At 46.7% G+C, this 895-nt stretch overlaps 1 protein-coding gene across 1 annotated transcript in view; it reads left to right on the top strand.

The window, feature by feature from the left end:
- The first annotated feature begins 6 nt into the window (after positions 1-6).
- Positions 7-895, top strand: part of LOC118452850 (C4b-binding protein alpha chain-like) — an 11,472-nt gene continuing 10,583 nt past the window's right edge. Inside the window, 1 exon segment of the mRNA XM_035899929.1 lies at positions 7-895. This exon segment is cut by the window's right edge and continues 18 nt beyond it. Coding sequence (XP_035755822.1) covers positions 746-895 — 150 coding nt within the window. The 5' untranslated portion in view covers positions 7-745.

Below are 895 nucleotides of genomic sequence, written 5' to 3'. Positions count from 1 at the left end.
TGCCCCCCCGGTTTGAGGTTTATGTTTCTTTTACGGTTTGGTAAAAATCTCTATGCAATAATATAAATAGGCAGGAAAGGCAATTGAAAGGTACCGGTCAACGAGGTGGCGGCCTCCGTCGTGTGTAAGCCTCGCAGCGACTGGGCGGATCTGACACTTGTGTCTGGGTTGCAGTGTGTCTTGGATGTGTTTTTCTGAGTCCTTTACGTGGAGGAGTTTTACATCTTCAGCCTTAACCGCACCTCAGAATGCCCCTGGCTCTGTAGGGCTCTGTAGGATTGCGTCCCTGGTTTTAAACTCCCCTTTCTGATCTGCCTGGCCTTTTGCTTTAGGAAAGGGAATGAACTGTGTGAGTATGGTTGGTTGGTTTGTTTTTCCTGCAGCAAGCTCGGTAGGCGTTTTCCCGCAGATGGGCATACAGGGACTGAAGTTATGTACGTAACTACAAGAATAAGGCAAACACGAAAAATACGAACTGGAAGGAAATGCTTTGTCTGGGGAGAATGCTAAAGAAGAACGTGAGAGAACAAGTGAATAAGTAACCTCTATGAATGTAGAGTTGGACACTGGATGGAGTTAAAATATAAATTAAAAACCTGAAACCTAGTTAAATATGTAGCTCGGGCTCTTAAGAATGTCACCTCTTTGATTTAGCGATGAGCCCTTAAGTCCTACCGAATGAGCCTGGCTTCTATGCCATTACGCCTCAACTCGTACCTCTTGTTGCCTCTTACTCTTGGCAGAGATGTGTGCGTTTCCAGATAGGCTGCAATATGCAGAGCCTGAGGATGTCACAGTGACGAGCTTTCCTGTTGGAACCACGCTGAAGTACGTCTGCCGGCCGGGGTTTATGAGGATCCCTGGAAAACCATCAACTCGTACATGTGGTGAAGAC

The sequence above is a fragment of the Egretta garzetta genome, unplaced genomic scaffold (genome assembly GCF_000687185.1).
Source record: "Egretta garzetta isolate BGI_Z169 unplaced genomic scaffold, ASM68718v1 scaffold588, whole genome shotgun sequence".
Lineage (NCBI taxonomy): Eukaryota > Metazoa > Chordata > Aves > Pelecaniformes > Ardeidae > Egretta > Egretta garzetta.
This window is presented reverse-complemented; position numbering and strand designations above follow the sequence as displayed.